This window comes from Bison bison, unplaced genomic scaffold (genome assembly GCF_000754665.1).
Source record: "Bison bison bison isolate TAMUID 2011002044 unplaced genomic scaffold, Bison_UMD1.0 scf7180017864363, whole genome shotgun sequence".
Classification (NCBI taxonomy): Eukaryota; Metazoa; Chordata; class Mammalia; order Artiodactyla; family Bovidae; genus Bison; species Bison bison.
The window spans coordinates 5,544,602-5,559,820 of record NW_011494935.1 but is presented as its reverse complement, the minus strand read 5'-3'; the positions used below and the strand labels follow the sequence as shown (position 1 = coordinate 5,559,820).

The following is a 15,219-nucleotide window of genomic DNA, read 5'->3' as shown; positions in this document are numbered from 1 at the left end:
CTCCTCCATCCATGGGATTTTCCAGGCAAGAGTACTGGAGTGGGGTGCCATTGCCTTCTCCAGCCTTAAGCCTTATGAGCTTCTATTTTTTTCTCTTATTCTTTGCTATCATCATGAGAAGGATACTCCTAGCTAGTCTGCTGGTCCCAGGAGGAGAAACGAGAGTAAAGCTTTCTTAAATGAGCAGCCTCAACCTGGCTGACCTTAGATTAGGCCACCCCCAGCAAAGCGGCAAATAAATGCTTATCACTCTATACCTCTGAGATTTTGTGCTTGTTACACAGCTATAGATAATCAGTATGTCCTTCCTTTCTTTTTTTAACTAATTTTTATTGGAGTACAGTTGATTTACAATGTTGTGTTAGTTTCTGCTGTACAACCAAGTTCATCAGTTATACATACAAATATATCCACTCGTTTTTAGATTCTATTCTCATTTAGGTCATTACAGATTGAGTAGAGATCCTTATGCTATACAGTAGGTGTGTACTTGTTTTTGGTGTTACTTCATAAAGAAGCTGTCACTTTTTTTTTTCTATAGTCTCTCAGTCTAGGAAATTTTAAATTACTATTTCTCAAGTTAGTTTGAATATCATCTTTCTTCATTTTGAACTTATCGATGCTCCATCTCCTCCCAGACTTGAATGCAGTTTATTCATTATTTTTACATTTAGTAAAAGTATCATTTATATCCTTCTGGTTATTGAAATAGGCTTATGCTTTGTTCTAATGTGGTAGGCCTCTTCGTTTGTATAAAACTCACATCACAAGAGGCTTTAACATACCTCCTATATCAGGTCGAAGCTTATTATCGTATCCTTCCAGGAGGTTGTTTAAGATGACTGTGACATCACCCTCCGGAACTTTTGGAGTCAAGACCCATGTTTTGTTAGAAGCATAATCTTCATAGTCATCATCAGATTTTTGTCTAGTGAGGCTAAGAAAAAAAAAATTGATCAAGAATCACATAGACTCCATCCAAGTTGACTTTTAGTCACAGACCTTTGGTGGAAAATGAGAAACGAAGTAGGGTGATGGGAGTGTGTTACAATGGATTGCAGGGAAATTCTCAGCCGAGGGTTAGTCTAGCTAATTAAACTTCACAGAGGTAGATTAAAATCTATTCAGGTGTACTCTTTGGTTTTACAGAATGCTCTGTCCTCCCATCTATAAATATACTACGCTCTACCAGTTATCTTTGCCTTTTCTTTTGTTGATGTTCTTCCTGTCCACCTGCCCAACTTCACAAAGCACTTATTAAGAAAAAAATCACAAGCATTTTGTTGAAAGCAATGCTTAAATGATCATAATCTAGTCTAGGCGTTCAGGCATAATGTCTACTTCTTTCTCCTTTGAGAAGTTAACTTGTTCCAACCTATTAATGAAATAAGAGGATGATAATTAGATTCACTCCCACACACCACCAGACAAATCTCTTCCTCCTCAACTGAACTACGAAGGAGAGCGTCAGTCTTGCTGCATTTTCTTCCCCCGGGGTGTGTGTATGTGTACTTTTCTCCCCTCCCTTGCACTGGAAGCAAGGGTGGTTCATTTATCCTTGATTGCTAAGAACCTGGTACTATGAAGAAAGATGTAGCTGTAGACTTTAAAATACTCTTTATTGTAGTAAAAGTTCCTAAGCTGGAAATTCATACTAATGGTTAATGTATTATTTATATAATCATAGAAATCAAATGATCTATTTTGAATGATCAAAAAGTGACATAATATTCTGATTCAGTTTTTTATGCCAAAACCTGTCAGAAAACCCACAACTAAACCCGAAGCTAAGGCTGATTTTGGAAGGATATTGAAATTCCTATAGTTTGTCTCCTCCTTGCCCCAAACTCCATGCCCCTGCCCCCAGCACACACATACACATAAGGTGATCATAGTTTCCAGACCTAGTGGGAGTGCAAACCTTGCCATTTTCATTTTCATCAATACTCAGTAAATATTGGTTACTTTTGATGTTTATGGTGAAATTAAAAATTACAAAATACTTTCTCATACCGATCCTCATCTTCAGTTTATTTGCTTAAAGATATGGTAAGAGTGAATCTTGTCAGAAATCAAATCACTGTCACATTATCCTGAATATACATCATGTTCTTAAACCATGTATTATACTCAATTGTCTATATATATATATATATATATATACAGATATATATTTGTATGTATAGACAGATAGATGACTAAAGATGGTAAGTGAAAGCTGATTTTGTGATTAATTTTGTTTGAGAATGAGGATGGGAGATGAAGTTTTAAAAGTAATCATTGGCATGCATCAACTTAGTGAGTAATCTTTTTATCCCTTCAAAGCTTTACAAAAGGAAACATAAAAACTGAGTCACATACTCTCATGAAACCTAACATAGCCAATCTTAAATCTTGCACTTCAGTTAGCATAAGAAGTTAAACCAAATTTGAATTTCATAGATCACCCACAGAGGGTATGTGTGAGGGGCTGGACAAAGCTTCAGCCAGCACTCAAAACTACTTCAGTGCAGGCAGAGAGCAGCTGTCTGCTAGGAAAATTCCTCTTAAGCCTCAATTCATCATTTCTCTAGAGCACTGATGAACCCTGCGTAATAGAGTTCTAATCCTATGACCTGAATCTTACTAGTTTAAGAAGAAAAAAAAAAGTTATCTGATAAAGAAAATTTCAAATCCCTCTCATAACTCATTGAGAAAAGAATGTAGTTGACCCACTGGATGTTGGATGTCATCATTATGAAATTTTATCACTGTTTAATTTGTTCAGGCAAAAGTGCATTTTCTAAAGAATCTCAACCTCTTGCTTCCTTCCCCCTGAAGCTTCTCTCTCTCACTCCCTCTTTCCTCTCTGAAAAAATGTACCCTCTCAAAGTTTCTTCAAGGAAAGGAAATATATATTAAATAGCTATGTTTATTCACAGTACGTACTCATACTAGCAAATAAATAATCCAAGTATGATGGTGCCATGTTACCTTTATTACTATTTTCTGGAAAACCAGGAGGAAAAATACATTAAGTGAAAAGAAAAGGGATACTTCTTTAAAGGAATACTACTTTCTAGAATTTCACCTAGTAATTCTCTTGGAGTCATCATCTATTGGATGCCAAAATAGTAATCAAATAGATTATCTCAGGTGAAAGTGTCAGTGACAGATTTGGTCATAATTCAGGATGCCTACTTAGCCACAAAGAGGTAAAGTGGAGTAGAGAAATTAAGAGCATATACTCAGAAAGTACCAGGTTTGACTTCTGGCTTCATATCTTGCCTGTCACTTACTCTTTTATGACCTTGGGCAAATGATTTAATCTTGCTAAGCTTCACAAAGTTCTCATCTTTAAAATAGAGTTAATACTATTATTCTATCACATTTTTTGTGCAAGATAACACTTGCTTCCCTGGTGGCTCGGGCAGTAAAGAATCTGCCTGCATTGCAGGAGACCCAGGTTCGATCCCTGGATTGGGAAGATCCCCTGGAGAAGGAAATGGTAACCCACTCCAGCATTCTTGACTGGAGAATCCCATGGACAGAGAGGCCTGGTGGGCTACAGTCCATGGGGTCTCAAAGAGTTGGATCTGACTGAGTGACTAACACTTTCAAGATAATGCTTATTAAGTGCTTAGGAGAGTACCTGACACATAGCCCTGAAAGTAGATTTATATAAAAAGTTTCAACCTCATAACTAAAACCTGAATCTTCAGACACCACTTCCAGGCTTTGATCTAATATGGGCTGAGAAGAACTAAAAACAGATGTTATCCAGGAAGAAAAATAATGAACCCCTACATTATAAATAAATGAAGTTTTTATTCTTTAGTGTGTTCCCAGCTGAGGTCTAAATTAACGGGGCTGATGAATAATCTGGGATTGTTTCCAGATTTGTTTAAAAAAAAAAAGAAAAAAGAACCTCTCTCATTCAAAATTGGCTGTTTCTCCAGAATTCTCTGCTGTTAAGGTCACCTCACTTATAGATGGGAGCTCTAGTAATAATGACAATTAGATAAGGCATTCTGTGGTACTGTGAACTCCATGAAAACACCTGGGCAGAAATAGATTGATAATGATGCAAGAAAACTGATTAACAGTTGTGTGTGTTGAGAGCAAACTTGAACTTCTAGCTCAAGGCACCTACCTAAATGTAATGGCCTATGGAAATAATTATTTCTTCTTGTACCCTTTATAAACTGAATATAATCTTGCAGAGGAAAAGGACTGAAATTAACATTACTCTTACCATAATGAAAAACATTTTTTTTTTTTTTTGTAGTCTGAGTGATAAGTCCTAAAAGACAGTGCCAGAAAAGGTTGTGAAGTTTTCATCTTTGAAAACTTTCAAAAAAAAAAAAACCTGTTAGAAAGCCATCCAATCAAGAGCCTTGAACCAACAGCATGAGAATTTCCTGGGAAATTTCTAGAGATGGAGAACCCTGGGCCAACCTGGATTCCTGAATCAGAATCTTTATTTTAACAGATCTTCAAATGGTTCACATGCATATCAAAAGTTGAGAATCTCAGTCACAGAGTGAACCTGGGGTGCTTACCCTTGTGTGTGTGTGTGTGTGTGTGTGTGTGTGTGTGTGTGTGTGTGTGGTGTGTTGAGGTAGGCCCTTTAAAAAAGCATAGATTTCCAACTTCCTACTTTAGCTTTTCCAACTGAAATTCTCTGGTATAAATTAGAATATTACTTTTAATTTTCATCTTTACAGTTACATGCATGATTTGAGTGTAATGAGTTTATATTTATAATGAGAAAAATCAATTTAAGAAAAAAGTGACAAAAAAATAAATAGTGAAGAGATTAAAGGTTGTTCTCAATTAGACAGTAGGTCTTAAATATCTGAATGTTGGTACTTATTTTGGATACTTGACACTGTGAAGATAATCATGAAGTTTATACACTTTTAAATTTTAATCCAAGTATTTCATATTTTCACAGATTCAATCAAGCTCTCAGTTTTGTAGGAAGAAAAATCTAGTCATTGTACTTGCTTAGGGCAGTATATCAGCACACATTTGGATGAGAAACAATAAAAACATTTGTTTTCTCACTTGGGTATCTTCACATCCATTGGTATTTGGCATCATAAATACAGGATATATATTTTTCTTTCTCTGCCTAAAATCTCTTCTCTCCACCTCCCAAAGTGCTATTGATCATAGCTTATTCCTTATAAGCTTTCAATTTTCAACACAAAAATCACCTTCTCGGTATCAGTAGGGGTCATTCCTTACTGTTTCCTCTGCCTTTGTCACCCACCTGATCCTTCGTCTCTTCTCATCAGTCCTTCGACTGCTTCACAGCGTTTGTCACAATGGGTATTTACCGATTCGCATATTGTCTGTTTCCACTACTAAACTACAAATTCTATGAGTGCATATGAAATTTATAATTAAAACTTATGAAAAGAATCATTTTTTTCTGACTAGTTTTCCTAAGATAAATAATACCAACAATGGCTATTGTTATGTATTCACCATGTTCTACACATAAACTTTAAGGACTTCACATACATTCTCCCACTTTGACCTCTAAAACCCTGATACTCCTATAAATATCTCCATTTTACAGATGAAGAAAAACAGTGATATTTGCCAATAGTCGTTTAGTTTGCCAAAACCAAAATGTTTAACCATTATGCTGTGAGGGTTTGAGAAAGGAAATGGGGCCAAAGAATCTGCGATTTTACACTTATCAGAAAGTAAGATCAACTAAAACAAATGGGTATTCAAGCTCATTTTCCCTTAGGACAATAAATTTGCTTATGCCTGAGTTCAATAAGAGTATGGCACCTTCAGCACAAAGTTAATAACTTTCAAATTTCATAAACTTGCCATTGCAGATACCAATGATTTGATCTTCTCACACTGAGGAATAAAAGTGGAGCTTGTAATTTAACTTAATGGATGTGATCAACTTACTCTCTAAGTTCTTTCATGACTTGGAAAGCAGTGCATGCTGCAGTGTTAAGGCATAAGTTTATTTCAAAGACCATCCTCCAGCTACTGCAAAAGGTGGACTTGGGTATAAAGTGTAGGAGCAGCTATGCTAGGTAAGTATATATCCTCAGGGGGTGGAGGGGATTTAGAATCTGATCATAGGAGGAGGAGACTTCATTCTGTACATCCCTGAAGGATAAGGGATTCTTGAGAAACACTGTGGTTTAGTGAGAAGGAGAACCGGGGCACAAGCTGCTCTTTCATATGCGGCCTTTAGTGGCCAATGGAATTCTGTATCTCCTAGGGAGGAGACCTAAGAACCTGTGCAGAACCTTTCAGGAAGGGTGCTCTATGCACAGGTGTGTATGTGAGTATATACATGCACAGAGGCTAGAGTAAGGGTAGGGGTATGTCTAAGGATCAATTTTGATGAATTGTTCTACTTACAGTGACGCCCCATTAGCTCATACCATGCTCAATATTTTTTTCAATTTTTTTTTAAATTTTATTTTATTTTTAAACTTTACATAATTGTATTAGTTTTGCCAAATATCAAAATGAATCCATCACAGGTATACATGTGCTCCCCATCCTGAACCCTCCTCCCTCCCCATACCGTCCCCCTGGGTCGTCCCAGTGCACTAGCCCCAAGCATCCAGTATCATGCATTGAACCTGGACTGGCATCTAGTTTCATACATGATATTTTACATGTTTCAATGCCATTCTCCCAAATCTTCCCACCCTCTCCCTCTCCCACAGAGTCCATAAGACTGTTCTATACATCAGTGTCTCTTTTGCTGTCTCATACACAGGGTTATTGTTATCATCTTTCTAAATTCCATATATATGCATTAGTATACTGTATTGGTGTTTTTCCTTCTGGCTTACTTCACTCTGTATAATAGGCTCCAGTTTCATCCACCTCATTAGAACTGATTCAAATGAATTCTTTTTAATGGCTGAGTAATACTCCATTGTGTATATGTACCACAACTTGCTTATCCATTCATCTGCTGATGGACATCTAGGTTGCTTCCATGTCCTGGCTATTATAAACAGTGCTGCGATGAACATTGGGGTACACGTGTTCTGGTTTCCTCAATGTGTATGCCCAGCAGTGGGATTGCTGGATCATAAGGCAGTTCTATTTCCAGTTTTTTAAGGAATCTCCACACTGTTCTCCATAGTGGCTGTACTAGTTTGCATTCCCACCAACAGTGTAAGAGGGTTCCCTTTTCTCCACACCCTCTCCAACATTTATTATTTGTAGACTTTTGGATTGCAGCCATTCTGACTGGTGTGAAATGGTACCTCATAGTGGTCTTGTAATTAGGTCAGACCGAGGAGCCTGGTAAGGCTGCAGTCCATGGGGTCGCTAAGAGTCAGGCACAACTGAGAGACTTCACTTTCATTCACTTTCATGCATTGGAGAAGGAAATGGCAACCCACTCCAGTATTCTTGCCTGGAGAATCCCAGGGATGGGGAAGCCTGGTGGGCTGCCGTCTATGGGGTTGCACAGAGTCGGACACGACTGAAGCAACTTAGCAGCAGCAGCAGCTGTTGGTAAATGTGTTTATTTGACTAAGTCAACTATCAGATGTGTATAATCCAATGTAAAATTGCAAGCTGTTTATTAACAATTGCTGAAGACCTATATCAAATAAATGACTGAGGGGTTTTATTAGCAAAGATGAATTTTATTGCAAGTATCAGAATATTTGGGCTTCTCAGGTGACTCAGTGGTAAAGAATCCATCTGCCAAGCAGGAGATGCAGGCTCAATCCCTGGGCCAGGGAGATCCCCAGGAGAAGGAAATGGCAACCCACTCCAGTAGTCTTGTCTGGGAAATTTCATGGACAGAAGAGCCTGATGGGCTGAAGTCCATGGGGTCACAAAGAGTTGTAAACAACTTAGTGACTAAATAGCAAACAGCATCAGAATATTCAGACTAAATTGGAAGGGATATATAATTTTAAACCTAGTATAGTATAAGCTTCCTGGTGTTTCAATTCAGCTTCTCATCTATGTATTTAACAACTTGGATTCTTTCTATATTGTCCTTCTGTCCTCCATGGTATCAGCTTCAACCCAAAGATGGCTTAACTGTATGATCAGAACTGAAATGAAACTCGCTCAGTCATGTCCGACTGTTTGTGACCCCATTGACTATACAGTCCATGAAATTCTCCAGGCCAAAATACTGGAGTGGGTAGCTGTTCCCTTCTCCAGGGGATCTTCCCAACCCAGGGATCGAACCCAGGTCTCCCGCATTGCAGGCGGATTCTTTACCAGCTGAGCCACAAGGGAAGCCTGTATGATCAGAAGATGCTAACAAAAACTTTCCTCTATGCATTCTTATGTACATCCATGAAAAGAGATAAACTCTTCTAGATATTTAATTTTCTAAAAGTCCCTAGAAGTTCTCATTTTGTGAATCACCAGCCTGAATACATATGAATTTATACATAAGAAACCAAATCTATAGCTAAAGGATGGGACTATGTTCATTATTTTGGTGTAATTATATATCCTTCCACTAGTATCAAAGATGAAATCGTCATCCCCAATGACATATGGACTTCAGAAACCAAATGAAAATTGGGATATTTAAGATAAGGACAGAAAATATGGAGAAGACAACCATAGCACTCACTAGGAACAGAAGGTGTAAACAGAAAAAAAAAGTCCATGTCAGGTCATATTCTAGGCTTATTATTAAAGTCCATTTTCTTTGGGCTAGCCCCCTCACTGTGATTTGCTGTTGCTGCTGTTGTTTATTTGTTAAATTAAAGTGAGAGAATATGGACCAGCTAGGACTCATGCACAGCTGAAAGGAAAACATTTTGGCATTATCTGCTAATGATGAACACATATGTATCCTATTGCCGAGAAAGTTTATTACTATATTTAATCCAAAAAGAAATGCATAATGTATCTGGTACAAGAATAGATAAGAATGTTCATAGTTGCATTATTGATAATAGAAATTCATATAACATAAATAGTAGAATGCACAAATAAAATATGGCATATTTACATAGTGAAGTGTTATACAATACAAATTAGTGAACTACTGCTATGTGCAGCAAAACAAATCTGAAAAATTTAGTAGTCTCACAAGCACACCAAAACCATAACTCTCTGCGGAACAACCACGGCTGAAAAAGACTGGAAACTATCATGGTGCTTTTCAGGTCTACTACATCCTTCTACTTTTCTGTATTTTCATTCTATTCATTTTTGAGGGTCTTATATTGAAACTCCAACTAAAAATTTTAACTTATCTATTTAAAAAATAAGTACTATAATGGAACTATCTGTAACTTTGTTCTGTATTTTCCAAGTCTCGTGTAAATGTATTATTATACTATCATAATTTAAAAAATAAAAAAGACAGAAAAAAAAAGACTAGATCCTACCAGAAAAGATCTTCTCCAACTGAAGATATAAAGAAAGAACCACAGTGAGATGGGTAGGAGGGGTGGACTCACAATATAATCAAATCCACAAAGTGGAAAATAATTGTATCGGAGAGATTCTTCCACAGGAGTGAGAGTTATGAGCCCCAGGTCAGGTTCCACAACCCGGTGTTCTAGTAGGTGGAAGACAAGACCAACAGAGCATGTGGCTTTGAAGGCCAGCAGGGCTTAACTGCAGGAGCCTCACAGGACTTCCCTGGTGGCTCAGATGGTAAAGCGTCTGCCTGCAATGTGGGAGACCAGGGTTTAATCCCTGGGTCAGGAAGATCCCCTGGAGAAGGAAATGGCAACCCATTCCAGCACTCTTGCCTGGAAAATTCCATGGACTGAGGAGCCTGGTAGGCTACAGTCCATGGGGTCGCAAAGAGTTGGACACAACTGAGTGACTTCACTTCACTTCACTAAGGACTAAGGAAAACAAGAGTTCACTCTAACGGTGCACACAAAAACCTCATGCACACTGGAACCCAAGGGCAAGATCAGTAATTTGTTAGGAGCATGGGCCAGACCTAACCTGGTCTTGGAAAGTCTCCTGGTATGAGCTATGGCTCACTTTGGGGACATAGAGGCTGGCACCAGATGTATTGCAGAAACACAGCAGCTGCCGTATCGACTCATTAGGACCAAGATCTGGCCCTACCCGGAAGCCTATGGGTGCCAGTGCTGGGATGCCCCAGGCCAAACAACTAACAGGGCAGGAGCATGGCCCCACCCATCAGCAGACAGGCTGCCTAAAGTCTAAATAGCCCAGCAGCATCTGAACAAAGCTGGGCTTGACAACCAACCAGACTCGGGACCAACTAAGCCTACCAGACCATCCACATAGTCAGATGCCACAGCAGAAGGACCCAAGCAGACCTCTTAGGGGAAACTTCTAAAGTATATAGCTTGGGTGACCACGGGGACTGCTCTGCTGGGACTCATAGGATTTCTCCAAGGTCAAGAAACTGAACTATTCTACCACAGAAATAAAAATATAAACAGCAACTTAGATAAAATGAGGCAACAGATGAAGGAACAGGATAAAACCCCAGAAAAACTAAGTGAAATGGAGACAGGCATTCTATTGGAGAAAGAGTAAAGAAAAATGATCTGAAGATGATCAAAGAATTCAGAAGAATGGATACAGAGAATGGGAAGTTATAAGTTTTTAACAAAGAGAAAATATGAAGAAAAACTAAAGAGATGAAGACTACAATAACTAAAATGAAAAATACACTAGAAGGAAAAACAATATTCTCATGTTCTTGCTTGTGTACACTTTGCCGCAAATAGGAAGCCGTCTTCAAAACCTGAATTATTTGGACAAAACTCATCCTGTACACTATACACCAATGCAGAATTTTTTGAAGGCAGTTAGCTGAAGTGGAGTTCCAAGTATGTTGCTCTTATGCAGTAAAAATTTTTCTACACGGTGGCAGAACTTAGACACTATACTTGCATTGTTATTGGACTGTGACCACATGGTGACAAATGAGGCCACTGCAACTTTGGGGGCCACTCTCCCTCACTCTAGAAACACACATGAAGTTTGCCTTTTTTGCTATTTTCTGACTACTGACATCCAAGACCAATTTTAACCACAGAAGATAGCAAACTATAAAGTTAATATCAGAGAAGAATATAATTATTTACCCTCAAAAAATAGTTCAAGAAGGAAATACTCTGAATTTCTTCATTTATATGATGACTGTCATTCACCAGGAATGTGAAATGTCCAGCCTAGACTGAATGTCTGATACTGAATACAGACCAATTGTTCTTATTCTGGCAGCATGTTAAAATTACCCAGAGGGCTTAAAAAAATAACAGTGCTGAAAGCTTACCCCTTAAGATACTAATTTAATTAGACTAGGATGAGATGGCAGCAATGATATTCACTAACTCTAAGGTGTAGCCTGGATGAAGAGCTACTGCAAGTGTGTGACAGAGCTACATGGACTTCCTTTTCTAAATAAACAGCATGTTGGTAACTGCTCTCAAGCAAGTCAAATAAATGTCACTTACTACAGTGTTTCAAGGTATACCGCAAATTCAAATTAAAATCATTTTGAATCAAGATCCTATGTCTTACTAAGATCACTTTATATCAGTGTTTCCCAAAGTCTGAGCCACTAGCTGCTAGTACCCAAAGCCGTTTTAAGTGTCATTTATGCACAGCGTTAAATGATACTGAAATCTATAATTAGAAAGTTTTCCTCATTTCAGACTAGCTCATCCAATCATATTAAAGATAAGTCTCAGTTTATCTGTAATGTGTCTTTATCCACATTCTGCAATTCGCTAACCTACTTTCTCAAGAGGAGTACCAGCAAGCTTTACACCTCTGGTAGACAATAACATATGATGAAAACTTGATAACATTGTTGTGGCTTCACTGTATTTACTTTATGGTTTTCTTCTATTATGAAAAATGAAACTTATTTTTGGGTTTAATACTTTTATTAAGTTTATTAAATAAACTAGTTAGATTTAAGGGCTTCCTGATGGCTTGGGCTTCCCTCATTGCTCATATGGTAAAGCATCCACCTGCAATGCGGGAGACATGGGTTTGATTCCTGGGTTGGGAAGATCCCCTGGATGAGGGCATGGCAACCCACTCCAGTGTTCTTGCCTGGAGAATTCCATGGACAGAGGAGCCTGGTGGACTACAGTCCATGGGGTTGCAAGAGGAGGACATGAATTAGTGACTAAGCACAAGGACAAACTAGATTTAAAAGACATTGATTTATAAAAAATAGTAAGCAAAAACATAACCTAGTGTCACTGAAATGTGGCAAGAAGGTGGGGGAATTTGGGAAATAATGTCTTGTGAGTTTAGATTTCTCTATCCTTCAGTTAATCAGCCTGTATTTTAGAATCTTTTGTGCAAAGTACCATTGCAGATGGAAAGATGTGCAAAGCACAATGCTGATATCAAAACACATCTCATCTATTTTGGGAGACAAATACCTGAACAGCTAGGGAAAAAAATGCAACACTTAAATCACAGTGCAAGGCAATAACAGAAACATTGTCACATGGTAGAATGTGGCTGATCTCTGTCTACCAGCACTTCCAACTTGATATGAAGGTTATTTCTATCAACATGCACCTGTAATCAGTTCCACATCTCCCTTTCTATGATAAGAGTAATATTTTTCTCTAGAGCATAAAACATTTGGGGGAACTGATAAAACATCTATTTCTGTTTTATTGACTATACCATAGCCTTTGACTGTGTGGATCCCAATAAACTGTGTAAAATTCTGAAATAAATGGGAATACCAGACCACCTGACCTGCCTTTTGAAAAATCTGTATGCAGGTCAGGAAGCAACAGTTAGAACTGGACATGGAACAACAGACTGGTTCCAAATAGGAAAAGGAGTACATCAAGGCTGTATATCATCACCCTGCTTATTTAACTTATATGCAGAGTACGTCATGAGAAATGCTGGGCTGGAGGAAGCCCAAGCTGGAATCAAGATTGCCGGGAGAAATATCAATAAGCTCAGATATGCAGATGACACCACCCTTATGGCAGAAAGTGAGGAAGAACTAAAGAGGTTCTTGATGAAAGTGACAGAGGAGAGTGAAAAAGTTGGTTTAAAGTTCAACATTCAGAAAACAAAGATCATGGCACCTAGTCCCATCACTTCATAGCAAATAGATAGAGAAACAGTGGAAACAGTGGCAGACTTTATTTTGGGGGGCTCAAAAATCACTGCAGATGGTGACTGCAGCCATGAAATAAAAAGACAGTTAACTCCTTGGAAGGAAAGTTATGACCAACCTAGACAGCATATTAAAAAGCAGAGACATTACTTTGCCAACAAAGGTCCATCTAGTCAAGACTATGGTTTTTCCAGTGGTCATGTATGGATGTGAGAGTTGGATTATAAAGAAAGCTTATACAATATTTTAAAGTAATTAGCCTCCAATTAAAATAAATAAATTTATATTAAAAAAAAGAAAGAAAGAAAGCTGAGCACCGAAGAATTGATGCTTTTGAACTGTGGTGTTGGAGAATACTCTTGAGAGTCCCTTGGACTACAAGGAGATCCAACCAGTCCATCCTAAAGGAGATCAGTCCTGGGTGTTCATTGAAAGAACTGATGTTGAAGCTGAAACTCCAATACTTTGGCCACCTGATGCAAAGAGCTGACTCATTTGAAAAGACCCTGATGCTGTGGAAGATTGAAGGAGAGAGGAGAAAGGGAAGACAGAGGATGAGATGGTTGAATGGCATCACCTACTGAATTGACATGAGTTTGAGTAAACTCTGGGAGTTGGTAATGGACAGGGAGGCCTGGCGTGCTGCAGTTCATGGGGCTGCAAAGAGTCGGCCACGCCTGAGCAACTGAACTGAAAAACTTTTGCTTCCTCTTCTAGAAAAATAGAAGGTAATAAACATGAACATTCAAAGTTGTCCTCTTATTTACAAGGGGGCAACAAGTGGATAGAACTAATATGTGTTTTCTCATGGTCCCAGAACAAGAGGTCAAACAGTTCTAAAATAGTATACAGGTCCTGGAGAACCAGTTTATAAAAAGGAAGTCTGGTTATGCATCCATTATCAAATGTATTCAGATATGTATTCAAATATACTTTAGATGTATGGACAATTTATATTGCTATAGTTTGTGTTATTCTGTCGTAGCAAGAAATGAAATATTATCCTCATTTTGTTAATATACAGATGTTTCTAACTAGGAGCAAATTTGTTTAGGGGACTGACTGAATTTTCATTTTTACATGGAAATTTTACCAATATGTATACATCCTAGTGACCATGAGTCTGGGAATTTTTCTTTAGAGAAAGAAAATTTTCTTTTTTTTCTTTTCTAAAATTGTGCTATAGTCTTTTAAGTTCAATTCATGCAAATTTGAAATTTGTTCCTGTGGTGTGACCACTTTTAGAAGACTATTCTTAAGTTTTCATTATTTGGCTCTTCCTAGATAAACATTTTCTGGAGAAGGCAATGGCACCCCACTCCAGTACTCTTGCCTGGAAAATCCCATGGACGGAGGAGCCTGGTGGGCTGTCGTCTATGGGGTCGCACAGAGTCGGACACAACTGAAGCGACTTAGCAGCAGCAGATAAACATTTTCTCAAAATCAGTGTGTTATCAATCACTTAAAAAAGTCAATCAAGTTTTAGGTTTCAGCCTTGTTGTTAGTATTTTTCTTCCTCCCCTTCCCTCTCCCTTCATTACATGAATAGTCCATTTTATTTCTACTCTACATCATGTAAGTTTACATAATTAAGAATTATGAATACTCCAGAAGTTGCGTATTTATTCACTCATTTGTTATTATTCACAGACATCGTCTATGAGCTGAACACTATTCTCAGCACTAGGAAATATTACTTTTTTGCCTATGAAAATATAGTAGATGTTGTTTTAAAAAGTTCCATGCTGGCAGTAAACATAGACAGTCCAAAATTACTTTTGTTCTTAGAAATCTGGAACAAGGTAAAAGAAATTCCCAGTGGAATTTGAAATATCACAGCTTCACCCAAACCTTAAAGGTGTTTTAAATCAGCATGCTGGCTTTGTAGAGAAACTAAAAGTTTATATGATAGGAAAAAGGTCAATTTGTGTCATTTACATTTTTACAAATTTAGATCCTTGTCACACAATAGGTTGACCGCTTTATCGTTGTCATTATAGGATAATGAATTCATGTTGCAAAGAATATGTCTTAAGGGAATAACTTACTGTCTTTTCTCAGTAGTGAATTTTTACCTTTTTCAAGAGATTGCAAACATGTTGCACACATTAAAAAAGGAGCTCCCACAGAATCCATGCTTCTCC

At 37.9% G+C, this 15,219-nt stretch overlaps 1 protein-coding gene across 2 annotated transcripts in view; it reads right to left on the bottom strand.

The window, feature by feature from the left end:
• Positions 1-15,219, bottom strand: part of GABRG2 (gamma-aminobutyric acid (GABA) A receptor, gamma 2) — a 127,465-nt gene that overhangs the window by 98,103 nt on the left and 14,143 nt on the right. For both annotated transcript variants that reach the window (XM_010855339.1, XM_010855341.1), the window contains exon 2: positions 786-937. In XM_010855339.1, coding sequence (XP_010853641.1) covers positions 786-937 — 152 coding nt within the window. The remainder of the gene's footprint in view (positions 1-785; positions 938-15,219) is intronic.